General features: G+C 38.6%; 1 protein-coding gene across 2 annotated transcripts; it reads right to left on the bottom strand.

Moving 5' to 3' along the window:
* Positions 1–648: 648 nt before the first annotated feature.
* Positions 649–22,951, bottom strand: LOC103027792 (suppressor of tumorigenicity 7 protein homolog). Of its 2 annotated transcripts, none has more exons than XM_022679942.2 (15): positions 22,770–22,951; positions 17,099–17,181; positions 14,876–15,035; positions 14,658–14,712; positions 12,018–12,133; positions 11,312–11,387; positions 10,968–11,122; positions 9,403–9,500; positions 8,105–8,219; positions 7,780–7,852; positions 6,340–6,442; positions 6,072–6,222; positions 4,463–4,555; positions 3,355–3,497; positions 649–951 (listed from the first exon to the last, which is right to left on the bottom strand). In XM_022679942.2, exons 1-15 carry the CDS (start codon positions 22,789–22,791, stop codon positions 856–858), a joined length of 1,539 nt encoding a protein of 512 aa, XP_022535663.2. In that variant the 5' UTR covers positions 22,792–22,951; the 3' UTR covers positions 649–855. The 2 variants fall into 2 exon arrangements, with proteins under 2 accessions (XP_022535663.2, XP_022535665.2); XM_022679944.2 differs by having other exon boundaries at positions 3,355–3,494.
* Positions 22,952–23,311: the final 360 nt, after the last annotated feature.

Raw genomic sequence — 23,311 nt, 5'->3', positions numbered from 1 at the left:
GGTGGTTATTTATGCATGGAGGAAAAAGAACACAGCATTCCAACACAAACACTGTACTGCTCCCCACAGTAATATCTGGTGGTGGTTCATCATGCTGTGGGTCTGTGTGATCAGTGCAGGTACTGGAATCTTGTTAAAGTTGAGGGACTCATGGATTCCAGTCAATATCAGCAGATTCTTCAGAACAATGTTGAAGAAATCTGTGGTGTGATTTAAAGCAGCTGTTCATGATCAGAATCATCAAACCTGACTGAACTGGAGATGATTTATAAAGAAGAATGATCCAAAATATCTTCAACCAGAAGAACCAGACTCTCATTGGAAGCTGTAGGAAGAGTTTAGAGGCTGTTATTTCTGAAAAAGGAGGATCTAATTAATACTGATGTCATTTTTCTGTTGGGGCCCAAATTTATGCAGCTGCTTAATTTAGTTTAAATAATTATTGTACATTTTCTGTAAATCCTGTAAACTTCATTTCACTTCTCAAATATCTCTGTGTTCATCTGATATAAGATATATTTAACTGAAATTACTGATCCAAACAACCAATGATCTATAAAAGAAACTCATGAACATTATTTTTTTCGTACCACTGTATATATAAATAATAAACTTGTGTTTGCAGAGAAATCACAAAGTGACACACTGTTGCTCTTTTTTTACTTTAATCAGGCTATCTTCAGCCTCTCTGAAAAAAACATTTTTTTACATCATCAAGAAAAATGGAAAAAGACAATAGAATGAAAATCTCAGTCCTCCTTTTCCGTTTTCCTGTGTCTCTCTCATTTCTCCTGCTCTCCTGGCGCTGCAGCAGGTTCCACGAGGTTGGCACTGGGGTGTTTAATTCACGTCCTGTCAGATGCGCGTCAGCTGGTGCCAGAGTCCAGACGGTAGAATACTTTCCACTTTCTCCATGATGAAGTTTAGAGGAGCAAACAGAGTCCCAAGAAACTGCAGGAAGAGGAGAGACATTAATTTGTGAAAAATGTAAAAGCAGTTCTGCAGGAAAGAAGTTTAGTGAATATCACTTCTGTGAGATCAAACAACGATTCAAATATATACACACAATATTATAAAAACTTTACAACTCACATCCAATGTGCCTTCCATGTGGTGCATACTAGTGCCACCTAGCTGTGGTTTGTTGTAAAACAATTAAGCGGAAAATTTTTAACAATATTTTCTTATTGTTTAATTCAGAACATGTAATTTAAAGGGTAAAGTTCATAAGCAGATGAATATGATGTAGATATAAAGTTGGAGCAATAAATAAGGTGTTCATGTGTTCGATAGCTAAAAAGCTAAACGTAAGAAAGCTAAATGCTGTTCTTTGGGTTAAATGGGTTTTGTCTTTAAACAATGTAAATTCATGTGTGCTGTTTTCTGAAGCAGTTTGTAAAAAAAAAAAAAAATCATTGTATTTGTGTTCTTTGCAGTTTACAAACAAAAAACCAGCGAATGAATGAACAAAGAATTAACCCAAGAAATAAGAAAATTTAAACACTTTAATTACATCCCTGTGTTCAACTTTTTTTGGATTTTGTGTGTTGGCTATCGGTCATTGGAGTGTAAAGGGAACACGCATTTGGGACAGAGTACTCATTGTATCACTCCTTGCAACAAAAACACCACAGGTATCCATCTAGTGCTACAAGAAGACTACATTAAATGGCTACAAAAAAAAAAAAAAAAAAAAAAAACATTATTCCTTCAAGGTCTGAAAGCTGACCAAAAGTGTGATCTTCAGCAACACTGTACAAACTTCAAATTTAAATTATTACATTTTTACTATTTATTAATTTAGACTTTATAACACAACCTTTTTCAGAAATCACAATTTTTATGGTGTTTAGTTTTTTTTTTATCTCTTTTTATAAGCAGTTCTGTTTTCACATTCTAACATATAATTAAATACGCTTCTTTCTAAAGCAGAACTTCTGGATCATGTTATTGATGTTCTTCAGCAAATCTCAAACATTAAGAGACATTTAGCCTCTACTCCACACCAACTTTAAACTGCTGAAGCACTCACTGCTATAAAAATGTTCTCTCAGGGCTGGAAGAGAATCATTATTTATAACAGAAAATTCTATTCTGGACCTGTTTTTTAGGAGTAAGCTGGAACTCCATATTTTATATTTCCTCAGACTGAGGGAGAGTATATTGGCTGGCCAGTTAAAAGGGTGTTTTTTCTGTTTACTGCAGTTTCTAAATTTTGAGGGTGTGTGTAGAAGATCTGCTTTATTTGATGCTCTCAGGGCAGTGAACTGAACCAGACATGTTGTAATGAAAAGACAAAACTGCTGACTGTTGTATTCATGGGATTTCTCACAACGCCCCGATCACGCCGGACACAGTCCTGTTCTTCAGCTAAAAGAACCAATCAGCCCAAATATAGGTAAACAGACCCATGGAAAGAGCTGGGTTAAGGACGTTCAGGTGAGGAAACCTGATTACATTTTATAGAGACTAAATTATTTATTATCTAATAATTTCAGCCTGTTGATCTGCTTCTCCTCATCCATCATCCACAGTGGAGTTTTGTGAGAAAGACGTGATGCTCTACAGGGCGTAGCCAGCCTTCCTCCAGTGAAAGGCTTCTTCTTCTTGGGAAGCAGTCCTGTTCACTAAGGAACCGAGTAATGCTCAGTGTGCAGACACAATGCTATTTTAAATGGACAATAACACAACACTGAACATCTACAGGTAAATAGAGCTGTAAGCTGTACTGTGAGTTGGGTCATTTTGTTATGAACCAAAGACCTGTAGCTCTGTGTGTACAGAACACAGGCTGTGAGTTTATATGTAGAGACGTAGATTCGATTATCATCATTAGCTCATTCTGTTCTGTTCACTGGAGGAGAAACCTGTGGTTTTAGTAATACTAAAATAACACAACCATAAAATATTATTCAAGACAGAAGGAATTATTTTCTTAAATATTATTATATACTATTATTCAATATTAATCCTTTATGGCATGAACTATATTTTGTTGTTAGAGAAAGGAAGCTCCCAAAAACATGCAGGAGTTTTCTACCTGCATAATGTGAGACAATGAATGAAAGAAAAAAAAAAACACTGTTTTATTTTACAACCATAATATAGTGAGCATATATACAGCAAAAAGTACTTTTTATTTTTAATACAGCCAAAAGTAATAATTTATTGGACATAGATATGCCTTATAAAAAAAGCATTTAAATAATAAAAAATAAAACAAAAATCAATAAATAAACAAATAAATGCATAAAAATAAGGTATGGTATGGTGTAAAATCTTGCTCTCAACACAGTTTACTGAAACAGAGACACATAAATCTAAAAAACGTAGAGATATATAAATCCGACTCACTGCCTTAGCGAAGACTCCCATGAGCTCAGGGAACTGGTGTGTGAGGAGAGCGAGCATCGCGGTGAAGGAGCAGAGGCCTGCTGTAAACAGAATGAAGAAAGGCAGCTCCTTCTTCGGGTACACAGAAACTTCATGAAACACTGCTTACACACACAAGACATGTTACAGAGCGTTAGCCATCACTTTTTAACCACAACATTACTACATTTTACAACATACAACATCACAATTTTACAATTTTAGTTTGCTTTTGTGTTCAGCACAATGATATCTGAAATGTGTCTATTTTGTTTGAATATTGGCGACATACTCAAGGTGGGGTATAAACTTCAAAAAGCTTCTGGAACTGTGAGAACTAACAAGAGCTTTCTAGAACTTCTAGTTTAAATACAGTTACCATAAACTAATCGTTTCATCTGATGTTCTGCTGAGTGAACTGCTGTACAGCTACCGATCATTTAGGTTTAACCCCAGCTAGCACTGCTGGAGCAGCATTAGAATTAGCTGCTAACCTTGCTTAGCACAGCTCTTTTGATGTTCAGAGGTGAGTATACTGGACTGTAGTATGCGTGTTTACTGTGTTAAAACAAGCTACGTGGAACAAACCGCTAGCCAATATCACCCTGGATACCGGAACACTCAGTGTTCCTCAGTGTAGCTCTGTCGGGCGGCATTCGCTAGCACTAAACGCTAGCGCTTGCCTCTAGTAAATGCTAATGCTGCTGCACCCACCCTTAGTTTTCAGAAAAGAAATCTGTGTAGATTAATATCCAGCTCTCATTTAACTGTTTGTAAAGAATTACAGTTTTGTTTGCTTAACTTAGCTTCACAGGACAGACCTGCTGAATTAGAAGGGAACCATGGCACATCCCCTATTCCTTACTAGTGTTGCATAAAATATGCCTTATAATCCAGAGCACCTTGTGCATGAAAATAGACCAGAAAATATTATATATAAATGCATTGATAGTGCGCCTTCTAGTGCAAAAAGTACAGTATTCTAATTCAGCTCAGACAGGTGTAGAGCAAATATAAACAATAAAAACAAAAATATTAATAATAATAATAATAATAATAATAATAATGTTTAGAGAGGAAAATCTCTTACTTGGTAGAAGTTCTCTGTCGGCGGTCTCTGTGCAGATGGGGTACGGATAAAACAGATGCCCTTTTTCTAAAGGGTAAGGAATCATTCTAAAAGCTAGAAGACAAGATTAAGTGTACAGTGTAGATCAGTTCTATCATACAAAAGTCATGTTAAATTTAATTAACTATAAAATTATTCAGCACCCAGCAATACTGCATCACTGTGGGTCAGATATTTTCCAAGCCATTAAGTGGCGGGCCACAAAAAAATCTGTTTTTGGAAAAAGAAAGCAGGTAAACCCAGCAATAAATAAATAAATAAATAAATAAATACACTGCTCCTCATACGGGATTAAACCCCAGTCAACAGGGTCACGGTTCAATACACTACCGCTTCTTCGGCCAGTGAATTGGGACATGGCCGGGAAAAACGCCCTAATAAGGAGATGAGGAGCCCAAGGACAGGCGGAAAAACGAGAACGGGCAAAAACTAAAGTCATACATTATAGTTCAAACAATCTCACGGACCAGATGTTTCCTGCATCTGGCCCACGGCCCGCCTACTGCCGACCCCTGCTATAAAGTATATGATACAAAGGGTACGGAAAGTATTCAGACCGCTTTACATTTTTTACTCTTTTTTTCATTGCAGCCATTTGGCTAAATGTAAAAAAGTTTAATTTTATTTCTTATTAATGTTACATTCAGAAGAAAAAAACTGAAATGTAGAGATTTTATCAAAAATTGGGTTTAGGTCAGGGCTCTGGCTGGACCAGTCAAGGATGGTCACAGATTTGTTCTGAAGCCACTCCTTTGTTATTTTATAGCTGTGTGTTTAGGGTCATTGTCTTGTTGGAAGGTAAACCTTCATCTCAGTCTGAGGTCCAGAGCACTCTGGAAGAGATTTCTTTTATACTTGGTCGCATTTATCCATCCTTCAGTTGCACAAAGTGGCCCTGTCCCTGCAGCTGAAAACACTCCATAGCTTGACGCTTCCACCACCATGTTTCACAGTTGGGATTGTATTGGGCAGGTGATGAGCAGTGTCTGGTTTTCTTCACACATACAGCTTAGAATTAACTCCAAAAACCTCAATCTTCGTCTCATCAGACCTGAGAATCTTGTTTCTAATACTTGTGACCTGTGACTGCGAGGCAGCCCTCAGGGGCGGGGTTATTTAAATGAGTAGGCTGTCTCTCCACAGTCTTTCTCCCTCCTCTGGTCTCTACTGCGCAGACTCGGGTATCAGGATCGCCAACATGGAAGATTTTAGCTTCATTTTCATTGAATGAATGGAAACGGCGACACGGCGTCCATCATTTTTACAGTCTCTGAATTAAACAGTTAAATATCAGTGTCACAGCAAAGGGTCTGAATACCTATGAGCATGTGATATCTCAGTTTTTCTTCTTTAATAAATTTGCAAAAATCTCTACATTTCTGTTTTTTTCCTGTCGAGATGGGCTGCTGAGTTTAACATTAATAAAAAATAAAATGAACTTTATTGATTTTAGCAAATGGCTGCAATCAAACAAAGAGTGAAGTATTTAAAGGGGTCTGAATACTTTCCGTAACCACCGTATTTTCACATTTAAAAAGGTGAAGTAAATAATAATCTGCAGGATACTCACTGCCCTCCCACGTGCAGTGCAGCAGGTTGAGCGCTCCCTCCACTCTCTTCCAGTGCTGCAGGTGGAAGAAGGCGTACGCTATGGCCTCGCTGTCTCCTCGCTTCAGGATGTGCTCTGGAGGCAGTATCAAACTTTTCATCTCTAAGAGGTACTGAAAAACACAATTACAAACACACGTTAAACCCAGCGTCCTAACGCAACACTGCTCATCATTATTCTTTCATTAGTACTATTAGACTGATGGGCGGTGTTAGTGTGAGTAATTTACTTTGGGCACATGTGGGTTGAATTCGACTGCTCTGTGAATGGCTTCCACTGCATTCATCTCTGCAGTACTCAAGCCTCGCCGAGACGCTGCCTCTGGAGAAAATCTGGAGAGATGGGGGTGGGAGGGGAAACAGTGACCGAAAGGTCCAGCTAAAACTGTATTAAACGTAGCAATATGTAGAAACATCTGAGTTTTAGATTAAGTAAAAAATAAAACACTGTTCCAACACAATAAAAATAACATTAGAGGTTCTATTTCCAACCTGAAATCCAGCTGATTTTTCACAGAGTTAAAGTTAGAATTAGAACTAGGGTTAAGTTTTGGAACATGGTTATATTTGTTATTAAAGGGTAATGGAATAATGGGTTATGGTTAAGCACAGTGTAGCGCCCCCCTGTGTGGCTGATCGAGATGAACAATTTGCACATCATTAGACTATTATACACAAACCACATCAGATCCAGAGAATTTTTAAATAATTAACAACTATTTAACTAATAACACACTTATATTACACACACATCTGTCTATGACATGGCACCAGACAATATATAATAATGTGTAATCTGAACCACACATACTTAAATTTTCATGAACAGGTTGGTTAAGCATTTTAAGCAACAAAAGCACCTCCTACTGAAGTACACAAACACACTCAAACTAACTGGTTTGATCTCACGAGAATAAAACGTGACGATATTTCTCGTCAAGCTTAAACCTGTCTCGCGGGAAGTAAAAACAGTTTAAGAGGGATCTGGCAACACAGTAGCGATCCAGCGAGTGGAAAGAAGAGGAAAATTCGGGCATTTGCATAGAACAGAGGTCACTAATGGGCGGACCGCGGTCCGGGTCTGGACCAAAACTTACTGAGAAGGATTTTATTGTATACGTGCTTTGCGGCGCAGTAAACTCACAGACCAATCACGTGTGGGGTAAGATCACCAAACGCTCTCTTCAGTCAATCAGATCTGTGCAGACGCGGTAAGGAAAAAATAAATAAATAAACACACCGCTCCTCAGGCGGGATCGAACTCGTGTTGTCAGGGTCGCGGTACCGCTGCTCCGGCTGTTGAATTGGGACGCAGCCGTGAAAAAACGTCTTTATAAGGAGATAGGGAGCCCGAGAACGGGTGGAAACTAAAGTAACGGCGAGCGCGCTGGGCGTGAGCACTTAATCATAACACAAGTTAACAATCGGTCCAGACCTTCTCTAACTGGACCATACTGAATTCTAAATAAATACCCCTGGCATAGAAGATGCTTCTGCTACTTTTAAGTTGTATATCTGGCTGCATTTTGGCTCCAGCTGTCTCTGTTTGCACTGTCTAGGTTTTATGGTTTGGTCTGCTGCCTTTAAGGTAGAAAAACATTTAAAATCCTAAAAACACATCAAGTTTTCCTGCATTGTGTACCCAGACTCCCAAAAATGTAAACACTTACTTGTCTGATACTGCTCTGGCTTTAAGAAGGGCAGCTGTGTAGCATATCGTTGCAGATTTTGGTAAGCTAATGTCTGTAGAGGGAATATAAACTAAAGTTAACAACAAATAAAAATAATAGAGCAGTTTTCTAGAACAAGAAGTCTTAAAGTACCTTACACAGTGCAACCATTAATTAAACTGTTCGTTTTTAACAGTAATAATTAATACAACTCTACTGTTTTAAGAAAAATAACACTACGGAACATTCTGATATTCTAATACTTGCATTTTTATTTGCATATTTAATTTTAACATAAATAGAAAAGTCAATTCCGTCAACTTACCATCATATTTGGCAAGTACTGCTTGTACATCAGCGTAGTTCTGAAGCTCTAAGAGGGACTCCAGTAGGTTCTCGTGAATATTGAACATACTGAGGAGAGGGAACTCCTTCATTAACTGGAAAGAATATAGTTATTATGCACAAGCCTGCAATCTACTCATTTTTTAGAGCATGGATGAACATCGAGCGGCTTCACTGAGACATCATTTACATAAATACAGTTCTGGCTTCATTTCTGCATCTCGTCACTGAACAGCAGTTTAGTTACTTTTCAACATTTTCATTTACCGTATTTAAGTAAAGCTAAGCTAAGTAAACAAAGCTGTAATATATATATATATTTTTTTTTAAGTCAAACGAGTGCTGGATGTTAATCTACACAGATTTTTCTTTTGAAAACTGTTTATTTGGGTGAGTAAAGCACTTCTGTTTATTTACAGTAAGCTTAGAATTCCAGATTTCCACCAAGGCTGGGGGCAGCAGCATTAGCATTAGCAGCTAACAACGATAATACCCACATCTGAATGGTGAAAGACCTAGCGCTTAGCATGGTTAGCGGGTAATGCTAATGCTGCTGGAAAACTAAACTGAAACTCCTGTATAACTCTGTACTTCAGCAGAGTGGCTTTACTGCTCCTTAATACCTGACTGATAGAATTAATACATTATTATATTATATTATAAGGCTCACTGACGATTTTTGTCAGTTTAAAATGAAAGAATTTTAAGTGCATCTTACAGTGCAAAAAAATAGGTATTATCACTGTATAAAACAGAACGGATTATGGTACTTCTGACCCATCTTCTGACCTTCTAAAATACAAGTACAGAGTAGCTTATAGGACTTCCCCAGACGCAGCATCAGGTTTCAGACAAACATATGATATAAACTACAGGCCCTTTAGCCTCCAACAAACTACACAGAAAGGCACACAGCTGTGTTTTGTATGCTCTTTGTTCTCAAACTAAGAATTATACAGTACATAATGATCAGTTAATTTTTCTGTGCATTACTGGTGCTACAGGCTTTGTGTGAAAATTGAGAAATAAGAATTATGATTCGTAGTTTTTTCTTTCCAAGGCTCTTAAAAAGGCACATGACGGAGCATACACTGATGATACTTTGCACAGCCTGATGTCTTACTGTACACATATAATCATAATATTATTTTCCAGTACTAAATCCAGCAGCTATGAGGTATGGTGTTCTCTTGTCTGAAACCGGATGGTGGGGTATAACGATGCCTTTAAATGAATAAAGTACACAGAATTAAAAAAGGATTTTCTTTAGTTACTCACATCTCTCATCATTTTCACTGCTTCTCTTGTTCTTCCAAGTTTTCTGGAGCACATAGCTAGCCTCCTCTTAATGTACACCAATACATTTGTATCCCTTCCTGAGGAAAGAAAGGAATAATTAAGCAACACTCAGCCATGAACAGACATGCCAAATTCATTTCTAAGTAGATTGCTGAATATCAGGTTAAGAATTATCCAGCACATTATTAAAAAGTGAAAGGACAGTGGGGAAACATCTTTCAGAAAGGGATGTGATCATCGATCACTCTGGCCCAAACCCATATTCACCCTCCTTGTGTTAGGGCATCACCTGTGATGACAGCTGAATGAGTGAGACAATTGGCCTAGCTAATTTTGGAGAATTTTGGAGAAAAACAGGAAAAAACAAAAACCAAAACAGAGGGCTATGAGAATCACTGGCAAGACTGTGACACAAGCAACCAAAGAGACCTAAAAAAGCTGAGAACCTTGTTAAAAATCACAATAACCACTATATTACAATAGTGTAATAGTTAGTGGTGTAGTTTCAATGTTTAATTGCAACAGATGGCAGATGCTGCATCATTTAAGGTGGAATGGAAAAATAAATAAAATAAAATAAAAGCTAATTTCATCTCCCCGTTGATGTTATCAACTAGGAGTCTCTGCTTGTTGCTAAGCTGTTTCTAAGTGTTTGCTAAGGTGTTACTATTGTATTCATGTAGGTAGCTATGTTGTTGCTAAGTGGTTTCTAGGTGGTTGCTAAAAGGGTGATAAGGTGTTGCAAGGTGGTTGCTACAGTGTTGCTATGGTATAGCTATGGGGCCCATGGTGGTTGCTATGTTGTTGGTAGCTATGGTGTACGTGGTGGTTGATAAGGTGTTGCTATGGTATCTGCGGTGGTTGCTATGGTGTTGCCAATGGTGGTTGCTAAGTAACGTATTTGCATAAATCTGGTTATGACAGGCATAGCTATGGATCCTAGGTTGCTCTGGCTGTGCGGGGTGCCCATAAATTTTGACCGATAGCTGCTTTATCCAATAGCTCCTCCATACATACACACTACTGGAGCTCTGGCTGGGGTGCCGGGGTGTCCAAACTTTTGAGCAGTAGATGCTCCATACACTGTTTCTTAAAGTATATTTTTGTTACTACTGCAATCACACTTATTAATTGCTGCACCACCTTCCCCCCTTTCTGAAGGCATCCAATAAAATACGCCCTAAAATTAACCAGCAGCAGCTAGGTTGCTGAACTTTAGCACTCCACTGCTATAATTGCCATATCTGTATCAGGTTCTTGAATACTTAGGGGGAGATTTTAACCCTTTCTCTATTAACTCTGTTTTAAGGGAAGGGTTACACTCCTAAACAAGGAGTAGGGTACAAATTAGAAATTGGACTGGTCCATAAACTCACACCTTATATCCCTTCCTCTCAACGTCCTTAAACCCTGAATGTCTTCAGAAAGCTAATCAAAGCTAAAGGCTCTCCAACCAAATATTAGTGTGTGTAGCATTTTTTGTGTCCAGTCAGTGTGTACATACGTATAGTGTGTGTGTATGTGTGTGTGCTATGTTCACTCACTGTGCTGAGCTTCGTACTGAGAGCCGTGGTGCTGAAACTGCTGGCTGCGGCGGTAGCAGCCTTCCCCCACTTTCAGAGCCTGTTTAAAGAGCTTCTCTGCCTCCACGATGGTGGTCGCCTCCTCTTCAGCTAACAGGATATACGCTGTGGCCGAGCTGCAACATGAAAAACAACAAACAAATCAGTTTTATACAAACCTAGAGTTAACTTTCTCTCAGTGAGGCTGAAGTCTGTTACTGTACAGGACACTCGTGCACAGTGATACATCAGATCTACTGAAGAACACTACTAACGGTTCTGCAGCACTAGTGTGTTTGTGTAAAATGTAGGAGAGGGATACTCACTCCTCCTGCTCTAGAGCTTCATGAGCTGCAGAGATCCGTGCCTGTGGGTTCCTCTCTCTCCATGCCTTCTGCATTACTAACAAAACACAGAAAAACATCACACACATTACAATGGAACATTTAGAAAAGAAAATTATCGTCAGTGCACCTTATGTATAAATTTTAAGGAGCAGTAAAGTCACTCTGCTGAAGTACAGCTTTCTACAGGAGTTTCAGTTTAGTTCTCCAGTCATATTAGCATTAGCTGCTAACCGTGCTAAGCGCTAGCTCTTTAGCCATTTAGAGGGGAGTATTATCAACCTGTAGCCTGCTGCTAATGCCGGCTAGCACTGATGTTGCAGCATTAGCATTACACGCTAACCACACTAGGCACTAGCTCTTTCACTGTTCAGTGGTGAGTATAATCGGCCAGTAGCCTGCTGCTAACCCCGGCTAGCACTGATGTAGCAGCATTAGCAACTTTCTCCAGGTTTGCATAGGGTTAGGGGTTTCATGGACGTGCAACCTGTTTGAAAAGGATTAAATGATCTGCGTTTTACTTGGCTATCCCACAACTCTCCATTTCTTTCTTTTCAGATATTCCTGTGTAGACTTTTACCTTTATCAAAAACATTCAAAAGATTGAGTTAACTTTTTGTTTTAATATGGTAAAAATGAAGGGTGGTGTTTGATTTGAGATATCAGTGGTAAATGTTTTGGTGCTTACTAGCATCAGCAGAGCGGATGTGGTCTGAATCGCAGGTGAAGAAGGTCTGATGGTCCTGTGCTGAAAGATTCATGTCATAGTATGTGAGAGGCTCTCTACCGGTAACCCACGTGTATCTGCAACGACAACAACAGACAGAAACATCTTTTAATTCATCAAAGGCTGATCACAGAAACGTTAATTATACAGTGTAGTCTCAGTTAAAATTCACAACAAGTTTGTGATTGTGGTTTGATTGTGTTCATCTAACAAATAAACTAATCAGTTGTCTAATTAGTGGACAAAAAGTGGTAAAATTTAGCATATGTAGCAAACATAAAACGTGTAAAAACTGAATTTGCTGATTTTTTTATGTAATCCTGTCTGGCCATTGTTGTTCATATACTAATGCCTCTCAAAAATTAGATCATTGAAAATTTACTTTATTTCAGTAATTAAGTTGAAAAAGTGAAACTCATTATTTAGATGTATTACACACACAGTGACATGCATCTCTGGGGGGAAAAATAGAGAGCACTTAAAAATGATGAGTTTCTTTGATTTTTACCAAATTAAAATCCTGGAATATAATCAAGAGGAAGATGGATGATCACAAACCATCAAACCACCAAACTGAACTGCTTGAATTTTTACACCAGGAGTAAAGCAGCATAAAGTTATCCAAAAGCAGTGTGTAAGACTGGTGGAGGAGAACATGATGCCAAGATGCATGAAAAAAACTGTGATTAAAAACCAGGATTATTCCACCAAATATTGATTATTTCTGAACTCTTAAAACTTTATGAATATGAACTTGTTTTCTTTGCATTATTTGAGGTCTGAAAGTTCTGCATCTTTTTTGTTATTTCAGTCATTTCTCATTTTCTGTAAATAAATGCTCTAAATGAGAATATTTTATTTTGGAATTTGGGAGAAATTTTGTCCGTAATTTATAGAATAAAACTGTTCATTTGAAGGGTTTCCCCAATTCTTAGGGGGAGGATTTTAATCATGCCTATTTTAACTCTGTTTCAAGGGGAAAGGTTACACTCGAAAACAAGGGGTAGGTTAAAAATTAGAAATAAGATTGGGCCTAAACCCGCATCAAGATGGGATTAGTTCTGGGGTAATTTTCTCTTTTATGGGGGTTTTTATTCTCTGTGATTTTATTCCCGTCCAGAACGATCATGTAGGTGTTTTTATCAGACGTCCTCTGAGAAAATTACAGGCTGAATTATCTCCTGTTTTTCTCTGAACTCCGTGGTCCTCCAGTAATTTTAGTCCCGTCCGGACGCACATCTCTGAGTTTCATCAACTCACGATTAATAAAACAGCTATTTGTCCACTGCTGCGCGCCGTGATTTGCACGTCGCGGTTTCCACGGAGATCCACGTTAAAAACACAACAGCGAGTGGAAATGGAGGAGCTACTGAACGTGATGTCATGTGACCGAGAAAACCTGAAAACTCACTGGTCCTCCTGATTTTTCAGTTTCAGTCTGGATGCAGGAGTTTTATTACTGAGTAGAAGTGTGAAATATTTTTCACAGACGTCCCCCTGAGAAAATAATCCTGTCTGGACAGGGCTTAACTATTCCCCAATTTTACTCCAAAAGGCCAAAAAGGCTAACACAGAGAGGGAAACATGCAGACAGTGCTCTGGTTACAGGTTTAAAGTTGTTTAGGGGCATTAGACGAAGCTTCACTCCAGACAGGTTTTTAAAAAGTCCAATCTTTCTCCAATCTATAATTTTTGCCTTTCAAACAAGAAAAAACACTGGACGAAACACTATTCCCTACAGAACACAGTGACACACTGAAATTACTCTCATCAGCTCAGATTCTACTATTCTACTAACCTTTATAGAACATGTTTATCTTAACTGCAATAGAGGACGTCCTCTAATTATACAATCAGTAAAACATGCATACGGTTTAATACAGTACGCGATGAACGGTAAAAGAGAAACTAGTGCTGGGCGATAAAACGATATCAATAGTTATCGAGGAAATTATATATCGCGATAGCTATAAAAAGCCGGGCGATAGGATTCGATAAACTTTATTTTCTATTTCCCGTTTAAGTAGCGCAGCAAACAGGTGCAGCACGCGACCAGGCAGTGCTCTGAACTGCTGCTCAGCTCAGCACGCCCCCACCCATCACCCTACCAATCGCCCCCACCCATCACCCTACCAATCACCCCCACCCCCTCACTCTGAACTCCCCACACAGCTGATCCATACTGCGGCTACTTCTCTCCCGTTTACTGGATAAACATCATTTATATAATAAGTTCATCTGCGCTACCAGAGAAAACTCACCTCCTTTTGCTTTATGTAGCTGCCTGCATTCAGGAAGGGGAATAATCCTTTGATTAAAAATAATTTTATAAAAAAGTGCTATTGCATTTTTTTTTAGTTTATATATTTGTCCCCTTGTACTTGTTTTAAGGGCCATACATGTGTCACTTATGAGTAAAAAGAAACCTTTAAGTGTATCAGAAAGTGATTTGATTTATATCGTGATACATATCGATATCGGCTGATATGGAAAACTATATTGTGATATGATTTTTTCCATATCGCCCAGCCCTAAGAGAAACAAAAGGTTTATGTTTAAGCCGTCATAGCAAAAATGTAAGGGGGAAACTTAATAACTCACCGGTTATATTCTGCTCCTCTAAATAGATTTAGAGGATTTCTCCATACCTTACATTCTAAAAGAAAAGAGAGGGGAAGACAAAAATATTAGGAAACATTAAAAGTAAATCAGTTAAGAAGTACAGTATTGCTTAAATACAAGATTGCTTTAATGTTTAGACAAGAAAATAAAATGAAAAGAGCAAAAATGGACTGCTGATAATAGTAATAGATCTTTACCTGATACACTCTGTCGACTCGAGTCTGCATCTCCGTTACTTGTGTTTAAGTTGTTTGGAGTGCTGTTATCTATTCCTCCCAGCAGAGGGCGCAGGTGACTCACAGACACCTGCTCGATGAATGAAGTTCCGTACTTCCTGAAGTACCACCACTCAAATATCTGCAGAGGAACCAGAAACACACACACACACACACACACACACACACACACAGGAGATCAGTTACATCTAGAACCCAATAAACAACTGCAGCCTGTCCTGAACTGAAGACTGATCTCAGAGCAGTCCAGGATAAATAATATTCACATCACTTCTCCTATCTAACTCATTATCAGTTCAAAGTTATTATTAAATTATTAGAAAGTATTATATTTTGGAATATAATCAACTGTTGCACACGGCACGCTATTAACACACACATTATTATCACCAGAGAGAGCACAGAGTGTGTAAGAGAATGATAAACACTCCTTAAAATATACTGTACTGCAATTAGTTACAGAGAATATAAAAGCTACAGTCTTCTGGTGGATGTGTACTCTGTGTAGATACACAGATTGTAATATGAAATAGGGTTAACACAATTCTAGATAATATTATTCACACTGGGGTAAAATATTAAAATCATTAACTCTGTAAGACATTTTCATAATGTACACAGTAAATCAGGGTTACGCTAAATAAAATAAATCTAATCAGTTAAACACTTTTTAACTGTTTAAATTGAACAGTCTTGCTTGAACACAGACACAACATTATCTGTGAGGAATTCGGCAGTAATTATTTCTCTAGGAATCACCACTCAATGTAAATAAGATTGATTATTGATTATTAGACACTTGATGATCAGTAAATGGATTAGTTTAGAGTCTAGAGAGATTGCTAATAAACAAACATGGAAACACGCAGGGAGGTGAAGAACCACTTAACGGCAAATACAGGCAAATAACAAGGAGAGCTTAACATATGAAGTTAAAAGGGCCACAATGTGAAATTAAATAATGATTATTTCATGTTTTAAAGAGAACAGAGCACAAAGACAGCTGGATCAGATATGCTGCTAAAATGCTTTTGCTTTTACTGCTAAAACTATGTTAACTGACAGGTTTCTCAGTAATTTAAGTTTCCCCTGAGAAAAAAAGCTGCTTTACACACAATATCCACTAGCATTCTAACCTGTTGATTTCTCTCTATAAGGCACAATAAGCATTACCATGAAACTGATATAGCGCTGTCCCACAGCCATGAGAATCACATGCTCTGTAATGTGATAAGTGATGTGTTTTATGCCAGTAAAATGTACAGCTTCCAATTAAATTACTTTGCAAACAGATTATAAAATCACTGATAAAATCTGATAAAACATTGGCTCCAATAGATTAAAATGTCGCATGGCAGTTTTTTTTAAATAAAAAAAATAAAATAAACAAATACAAAGTGTGACTACAAATCACATATTTAGTTTTTTTTTTAATCTGTTCATGTTCACAAAGAAGCACAATATAACCTCCCTTACAAACACTGAAATTAAAGAGAGCAGAAATGTAAGAGTCTGGACACTAATGAGTGTGTGTTCAGTCCCGTTTACAGAAGAGAAACACACGGCCTGAGTCCGTTTTCTATTTGTGAAATACTTCCACTCTTTCCTCACGAGCAGGACTGCAGAAACGAAAGACAAACAGTCCATCTTCCACCCAGATGTCCCAGCAGAAGAGACAGAGCTGCTACTCTCATTCTGTTAGACTAACATCCAAAATAACTTTCTTGGTTGAGAGCTCACTGTATCTGTTAAAGAATCTTCTAAACCATCCCATCCCAAATTTCCAGTCATTAGTATGGAGTGATACAGGCTACAGCTCTACAGCAGGTGTGAAGAGAGTCAGCAGAACGCTGGGAGACTTTTCTTCTGCACTGATAACATTACTTAAAATCCTTTAATTCTTTCATTTCACCAAAAATCGTCAGTGCTCCTTCATTCTACCAGTCAGGTATTAAGAAGCAGTAAAGCTTAATAATAAAAACGGTTTAAAGGTGCACTTAATCATTCTTTAAAAATAACTCATTTTTACACTATAAGGAGCACTTAAAATCCTTTAATTTTCCCAAAAATTATTTTATTCATCCACAGGGGCTCAACCAGAAATCAAAATGTCCTACAAACTAGACAGAATTGTCTGACACACACAAAAAAAAACATTAAAAGTAAAAATCTAAAGCAACTTACCAATATAAGTCCTGAAATCAATGATGAAGTGCCAGTTAAAGCCACGTAAAACTTGGGAGTTAAAGTATTTAGGAACATGCTTACTGTGGACAAACAGAAGACATGGAACAGGTTAGAAATGACTACAGAGCTGCAAGATCTACTACAAAACTGTAAAACCATGCATACATGTCAATTAAATGTGGTGGAACTAAATGCAGCTAGTCTTTAAACACAATTCAATTCAAATTAATTAGGAGTTCATAGTCCAAGTATAAAGTATAAGTGCAAGCAGAAACACAAAACATCAGCCAGACGCAGAAATATGTTCATTTTCTGCATTACAGAAATGTTACGTTAATTCAGCTCCACAGTACAGAACAGGCATTCGTCAATTTGAGGTTAATGTGGGAGGAGCTTCAGTGGTCTGTTCTCGACAGTTTAGATCAGCTGCAATCACCACTAAAACAACAATAAGCTTAAACAAGGAGCTCATCAATCACTGACCAACTAAAACTCACAATCACCCTCAGCTTTATTATAGATGTAAAAATGTTATATTTATTCATTAAATATATGTACATCTATAATCGTATATAGCATCGCATAGTTTTCATTTTTTTATTACTTCTGTAGTGATTAGCACTGATCAGCATGGTGGTGGTGTATGAGTGGTGTACGTCTTATTGGACAATATATGGGTTTGATGAAGGGCTGCACGATATTGAAAAAAATTGTACATTGCAAATGTTCTTTTCAGCTCCAAGCTCTCAAAACCAGAGAAAAACTGCAAAACAACAGTAATCAGTCTCTTAATCTGGCATTTAAATGGCTTTTTAAAAGGTAAATAAGAGCGCTTGTTTTTCTGGGATTAAAAGCGTGAATTCAGCTGTAACTGGAAATATCTGCGCTGCAAAACTGTGCTGGACTGAGGTGCACAGCTTTCCACACGTGCTCACGTTTACAAGCACGTGCCCAACCATGTGGATGGAGGCCATGCAGTTACCTCGTGTTTACTCCTGCTTCCACTTATGCTTCCCCTCCCCCTCGTGCTTCTCAGGCAGTTACTCACACAGACACAGAGACAGCGCTGTGTATCTACTTTGCAACATGACGTGTTTGATTGATTTAATTGCCTTAGGTGACATTGCATATCCTGCGATGTGACTATCGTGCATGCACACCTTGTGTTGACTATGCGTAAACGATATATTGTGCAGCCCTAGTTTTATATATTATTAGTAGGGGCTGTCAACGTTAAAGTATTAACACGTGCAATTAATTTGGAATCAGAGAGCGTTATTAATTTAACGCACATTAGTAATGCCACCAAGTTTGAACGCAACTTCAACCATATTCTGCCTCGCCCCCGCCAAGCATGCTGGTTTTTTCTGGAGCGGTTCACTTCCTGGGAATTGCAGTGTGGGTGTGTAGTCACCCAGGTGCTGCAGCAGCATGGTAAGTTCTCTCTCTCACTCATTTTGGTTGTTTTAGCGTGGCCACCCGTTTTGTTTTTGTGTCATGACCAAGCAGACTACAATAAATGTCCAGCAGTTTGCTTTAACCCATTTTCTAAGTAAATTTCAGAAAGTAAAAAAACACATACTTGGCTAAAAAAAAAAAATGCATTGACGCAAATATTCTAAAGGATGTTATTCATTAATTGTATCTACGTTTTCAGAGATTATTTCAGTACTAAAACGGATTGCTTTAGTAACACTGCAGGCTTTTATACAGAGAGGTGAGAATTCTTTTATAAGATCCAGTTTGGATTTGGCCTCATCATAGTACAGGTACTGAATTACTCTGCATTACCTTCTGAGTAAAGCTGCGTATCTTGTAACTGTATCTTGAAACTGTACATCACGCTACCCTGTAAATACGGGATAGGAAACTCGGATGGGATCAGAGAATTAGCTCATTCTTGCTCTGTTTATAAATATAGACGGTTACAGGGTGGGGATGCTTTTATAATGATTTGCCTCTCAGCACCACAGTTTTACATTTCAAATGAAATCAATGACATGATTGAAGTTCACATCATTCATTTAAAATGTAATAGATTTCAGTCTCACTGTGTTGATATTAAAGCACATGTCCCTGAATTTCAGAGATGTGTAATACGGGAGACTGATAGGATTACTTGGGCTTTCTTCTGAGCTTTCAAACCTTGTTAATATAACAGAAAGAGCTCCGTCTTTCAGTCAGACAGGTGTAAAGACCACTTTAAGTGCCTTGTATGAGGCACATGCGCACTAGAGTTAATACACGCTGAGAGGGGCTGCCCTACTGCTTCTGTTCTCCTGGATGGTGATTGGTAAACTGTGGAAGCTTTCCAGCCCAATAACTGGTCTCTACTAGACAGTAGCATCTCTCCCCCAGTGAGCATTCGCCCACCGGCCCAGCCATTTACACTGGCATCAGTCGAACCTTATCAAAAACAGTGTGCAGAAAGTGTTTACTAAGTAAGAGTACACTGGAAACTCTGGTGTGAATTGGACTTTGGGTGTAGTTAAGCATGATAAAGAGTACTAACCTGTTGAATACTACACCTCCGCTCTCCCGCACAGCTTTCTGAGATACAGTAATGTTGTGCTTTTTGCCCAGCACTCTTTATAACAGGCGCTTCGGGGCATATTTTGTCCTGATAAATCGCTTTATACACCGTTATCCAGCTCAAAGTAGCTCCACACATTCTTGGTAGAATCTGGAGGGCCCTGATATATAAATTGAGGCATTAATAACTTAAAAAATGCACAAGAAGCTTATTAAAAACCCCTGTTTACATCCAGTAATGCTAGCTTCAGCTTTGAGCACCACCATCACTGTACTGATAATGACAGATATATGTGCTTTCATACTGAAAGACTTTATGTTTTATACTATACAAATATATGTGTGTAGAGTTGTGATTATTATTGGTGTATTTTGTATTTTATTGGTGACTTTTTTCAGCGCAAATGAATGCACTGGGTGCCAGTGCTGGCTGCTACGCCAGAAGGCAGGCTATGTGGAGTCTATGTATATACTTTTTATGTTATTAATGCCTTGTTTTAAATGTCAGAGATCTTTGGATTCTAGCAAGAAAGGTGTGGAGCTACTCTAAATCTTGATAAGGGTCAAAAAAGTGATTTATTGGGGCAAAATATGCCCTGAAGCGGCTGTTTGTACAGAGTGCTGGGCAAAAAGCACAACATTACTGGATCTCAGAAAGCTGTAGGACAGCGGAGGTGGGCTATTCAACAAAGGCTAGTCCTCTTAGTTATTAGACTTCATGGACAGAAATGCAAAGTACACTACAAATACAGAGCAAACAAATCACAGGATTAGAAAAGAGCAGAGCAGATTAATCTGTATCAGAGTGATATCAACAGAAAAGTGTGGAGAGAAAAAAAGAACCGCCATAAATCTAAAGCATTCCAACTCTTCTGTGGAAAATTACTGAACTAATATCATCTAATATCAACAGCAAGACAATTATTAGATTTATTAGTAGAAGGTGTAAATCTAAGGTTAAGGCATATCCACTTTTTCATATGCTTTCCTTATGGATATTTCTTTTCTGTGTTGCTGGGCTCTGTAGTTCTCACTCTAAGCTAGCCTTTAAGCTAGTATCAGAGAGCATGGAAGATAAACGCTCATATCTGAGAGACTACTCAAATGACTGGTGTTCCGCTGTGTTTGGACTTGCAAACTGACAGCTAGTTTTAGATAAGCTAGCCAAGTTATCTAACAAGCTAATCATCACAGCACAGGCCATGTTCCTGCTAACTGAGGGTCAAATCATGTTCAGAACTTAAAGATTCACAAACTGAACTCAGCATAATGCTAACCTATGGTGTGCTTAGTTTCAGAGACCTTAAAAAATTAAATGCTGAAAGGCAAGTTTTAGGTTAACTAAGTTAGGTAAAGCAAAGTAAACAAACCTTAAATTCTTAAAAACGTTTTCCTTTAAAGTTAAACAAGTGCAGGATGTTAATCTACACAGATTTCTCTCCTAAAAACATTTCACTTGGGTGAGTAAAATGCTTCAGTTTATTTACAGTAAGCTTAGAATCCTAAATTTCTCCAGCACTAAGGCTAGAGCATTAGCGTTAGTCATTAGCATTAGTCACAAACCGCTAGGGCTAAGTGGTTAGCAGCTAATGCTGCCCAAAAATGCCACACTGAGGAACTGAGGAGTTTTCCAGGGTTTTTCAAGTCAGGGCAGTATTAGCTAGTGGTTTGTCCCACGACGCTTGTTTTATCAGGTTAAACACGCAGACTACAGGCTGATAATACTCACTTAAGCTTGCGTTTAGCACAGTTAGCGGCTAATGCTAATACTGCTTCAGCCTCAGTTACTGGAGAAACCTCACTGAAACTCTGTACTTCAGCAGAGTGTCTTTACTACTCCTTAATACCTGACTGGTAAAATTCATACATTAGGAGCACCGGATTATAAGGTACACTGACGATTTTTGGGGGAATTAAAGGATTTTAAGTTCACCTTATAGTGTGACAAAAAACGATATCTTACTGTATTTGAACTGTTTATAAAACTGAAATTGTTCGTAATACAATATGATAAAACCTTAAATGAGTATCAGTATTTATTTGTAATATGAAAAACACAGCATGCTGTACATTTACATAAGAAAAATCTTTTTATATTTAGATAATATAAATATCATTAAACACATTTAATCTTCGTGGTATTTTACTGCTTCAGTAAACTGCACTGGGGAACTTCTGAAACTGTTTGCACGTTTGCACTCGTAAGAAGAGGAGAGGTCATAGGTGAAAGAACATCACGGGTAAGATGGCGGATGCCTCAGTGTGTCTGAGGTGGAACAGATTCTGCACACCTGCACCGTGAAAGAGCTTCTAAAGAAGAGCATCACCTCTACAGGAGATAAAACTCAGCACAGCATGTCTGCATCTGCAGAAATGATTAAATTAAGCTCTCTTACTTCAGTAGATCAGTCTAACACTAGAGCAGCGCAACGCTGGAAGATTTATTATACTGAAAGGAACCACAGCTATGTTCAGTAATGTCACGATATGTGAAGAAAATATTTCTTTATTCTTTATATCTGAATGAAAACATTGCAAATCTTACAGCTCATTTATTATTACAGTTATTACAATACTCTCCTTTTATTAGAAAGCATTTCTGTCTAGTATATATAATATTTATGTATTTATTAAAAAATATACAGACGCTGAGAGAAATACTGTACACCTATGATAAACAGTGAGGCAAAATGACAACTGTGTTCCTCCAGACTTCCAGAAAACAAAGAGAAACGCTACAGAGAAAAGCTACAGTCAGACGCAGAGGTTTATTTTGTTTGAGCAGGTCTAGCTAACTGCATGCCTGCCGTACTGTGGAGCCGTAGCAGAGACAATAAAAGAACAGAAGCAGCTCAGGAGAAGACAAAGAGGTATAGAATGGAGGAGAAACACATGCTACAAAGGAGAAAGCAAGAAATGTGTTCTTCAAAACAAATCACAGCTCATGTAGACAAAATGGTTGACTCCAGATCCTAGCCTTGAAACATATCAAAATGAGCCGTGAAAAACAAAAAGACAGAAGAGACGTAATAAAAGAATACAGCTAAAAACCACAGGCAGGATGACGAGGGATAAACAGACGGACAGAGAGACACAGGCAGCTGGTGCAGAACGGGCCGGAGGACGGGGTACTTACGCGAGGATTCTGTGCCAAACATGGCTGGGCTGGGTGCTGCGATGGAGAAAGAGAGAGAGAAAGGGAGGGGGAGAGAGAGAGAGAGAGAGAGAGAGAGAGAGAGAGAAAGAGGGGAGGGGAGGAGGATGAACAGGCAGCTACTCAGCAGGGGTCATCAATGCACACAATGCAGCCGGCCTGCACAGCGCAGGCCAACCGCCGCTCTCCTGCAGCCGGCAGCCTCTTGCTCGCTCGTCCTCAGCAGCGCCTCAGCCTCACGCTGCCATGGAGAGACCCAGCGGCCGCAGGACGTCCACAAAGCACACGCCGGACCCCCAGCCGCCACCACGCTCAGACCCAGCCAAACACCGCGGTACACCAGCTCACTCCAATCACTCTTACTCCCTCCACTCTTCAGCTCTTCTCCCTCTCCCTCTCGCCTCAGACACAGCAGATGAAGCTGCTGCAGCTGAAGCAGGGCGTCTGCGATTGGTCGGGTTAAGCCTGCTGGGCGGTAAGACAATAGCTATAGAAAAGCTTGGCGTCTGGACACTGAAAAACCA

Source organism: Astyanax mexicanus, unplaced genomic scaffold (assembly GCF_023375975.1).
Source record: "Astyanax mexicanus isolate ESR-SI-001 unplaced genomic scaffold, AstMex3_surface scaffold_37, whole genome shotgun sequence".
Lineage (NCBI taxonomy): Eukaryota > Metazoa > Chordata > Actinopteri > Characiformes > Acestrorhamphidae > Astyanax > Astyanax mexicanus.
This window is presented reverse-complemented; position numbering and strand designations above follow the sequence as displayed.